The sequence below is a fragment of the Dama dama genome, chromosome 9 (assembly GCF_033118175.1).
Source record: "Dama dama isolate Ldn47 chromosome 9, ASM3311817v1, whole genome shotgun sequence".
Lineage (NCBI taxonomy): Eukaryota > Metazoa > Chordata > Mammalia > Artiodactyla > Cervidae > Dama > Dama dama.
The window spans coordinates 17,272,971-17,275,072 of NC_083689.1; the positions used below are offsets into that span (position 1 = coordinate 17,272,971).

Sequence of the window (2,102 nt, forward strand, 5' to 3'; positions counted from 1 at the left end):
GAAACTAGCAGAATAGTGTAAATCAAATATGCTGTGCTATGCTTAGTCATTCAGTCACGTTCGACTCTGTTTGATCCCATCAACTGCAGTCTGCTAGGCTCCTCTGTCCATGGGGATTGCATTCCAGGCGAATCCTTTACTGACTGAGCCGCCAGGGAAGCCCAAGAGTACTGGAGTGTGGGCTATCCCTTATCAGGGGATCTTCCCGACCCAGGAATCAAAACGGGGTCTCCTGCATTGTAGGCAGATACCCTACTGTCTGAGCTACCAGGGAAGCCCCTCAAATCAGCCATACTTCAATCTAGAAAAAAGTGATGACTAACTGAGGTGCCAGTTGACTCTTCATTGAATGTTGCTTTTGCCTCCTTCCCCAGCAGACACACCAGCTACATGGGGGCAGGAAACCAGACAGGAGTATCACAGTTCCTCCTCCTGGGCCTCTCAGATGATCCAGAACTGCAGCCCCTTCTCTGTGGAGTGTTCCTGTCCGTGTTCCTGGTTGCCATGCTGGGGAACCTGCTCATCATCCTGGCCATCAGCACTGACTACCACCTCCATACCCCCATGTACTTCTTCCTCTCCCACCTGTCCTTTGTTGACATCTGCTTTGTCTCCACCACTGTCCCGAGGATGCTAGTGAATATTCAGACACAGAGAAAAGACATCTCCTACATAGGCTGCTTCACTCAGGTGTATTTCTTTATGGTTTTTGCTGAAATGGACAATTTCCTCCTGACTGTGATGGCCTATGACCGGTTTGTGGCCATCTGCCAACCCCTGCACTACATGGTCATCATGAACCCCCACTTCTGTGGTCTCCTGGTTCTCATGTGTTGACTTATCATTTTATTCAGCTCCCTGTTTCATGTGCTACTGATGATGCGGCTGACTTTCTGTATTGGAACTGAAATTCCACATTTCTTCTGTGAACTGACTCAGACTCTGAAGGCAGCCTGCTCAGACACCCTCATCAATAACATCTGCTTGTATGTGGCGACTGTCCTGCTGTGTATGTTTCCTCTGACTGGGATCCTTTATTCTTACTCTCAGATTGTCTCTACATTGATAAAGATGGCCTCCACTGAGGGCAAGTACAAAGCGTTTTCCACCTGCGTGTCTCACCTCACTGTGGTCTCCTTGTTCTATGGGACAGGCCTGGGGGTTTACCTCACTTCTGCTGTGACCCACTCTTCCCAGAGACGCTCCATTGCCTCAGTGATGTACACTGTAGTCACTCCGATGCTGAACCCTTTCATCTACAGCCTGAGGAACAAGGATGTGAAAGGGGCCCTGGCCAGGCTCCTGAGTCTAGGCACCCCTTGCCTGTAATGAGTCACTGACCTCAGGACTAAGTGAACATTGTGAACCCCAAAGACAAATGTTGTCCTAACTCCTTTTCTCCCTCAAAAGACATGTTCATTTCTTCTATTCCTAAAGCACCTGTGACTTCACTTTTGTTGGATTATTTTTTAAGACTTTTTTTGGATGGAGACCATTTTTAAAAGTCTTTATTGAATTTGTTACAACATTGCTTCTGCTTTTATGTTTTGGTTTTTCTGTCTGTGAGGCATGTGGGATCATGTAGCTCCCCAACCAGGTAACAAGAGGCACCCCCTGGCCTGGAAGGGGAAGTCTTACCACTGGGCTGCCAGAGAAGTCCCCACTTCTGTTTTTGTATTAGTTTCTCCACAGCACTGTTGTCAGTAAATTTTTTTTTTACATTTTCATTATATGCTGTCCATAAAATTTCATGGTTTTACATGCTTTCTTGTAGCCATTCTAACAATTTCTAACTTCAGATTTAGAGCACTTTATCAAGTGCTGACCTGGTAGTCCCCAAATTAGCCTCTCAAATTGGGTGTTCTTCACATTCATTTGGTTGTGGACTTGTTATCTCCAAAAGAAATGGGATACAAACCATACAATAGATGTAACAAAGGATATCTCATATCAGGATTGTACTTGTTTCTTCACATGTGTGACTTTATATCTTCTTGTAAACACTTCTTTGAGATATTTTCTCTTATTCACCCCACTTTGCAAAAGAAGTGCCTTCCCTGGTGGTTCAGACAGTAAAGAATCAGCCTGTATTGGCAGGAGAC

The 2,102-nt window shown here is 45.6% G+C and overlaps 1 protein-coding gene across 1 annotated transcript; it reads left to right on the plus strand.

Moving 5' to 3' along the window:
* Positions 1–390: 390 nt before the first annotated feature.
* Positions 391–1,329, plus strand: LOC133062750 (olfactory receptor 7D4-like). Its single transcript, XM_061152148.1, is given in 1 exon segment — positions 391–1,329. A coding segment is annotated over 1 exon segment (939 nt).
* Positions 1,330–2,102: the final 773 nt, after the last annotated feature.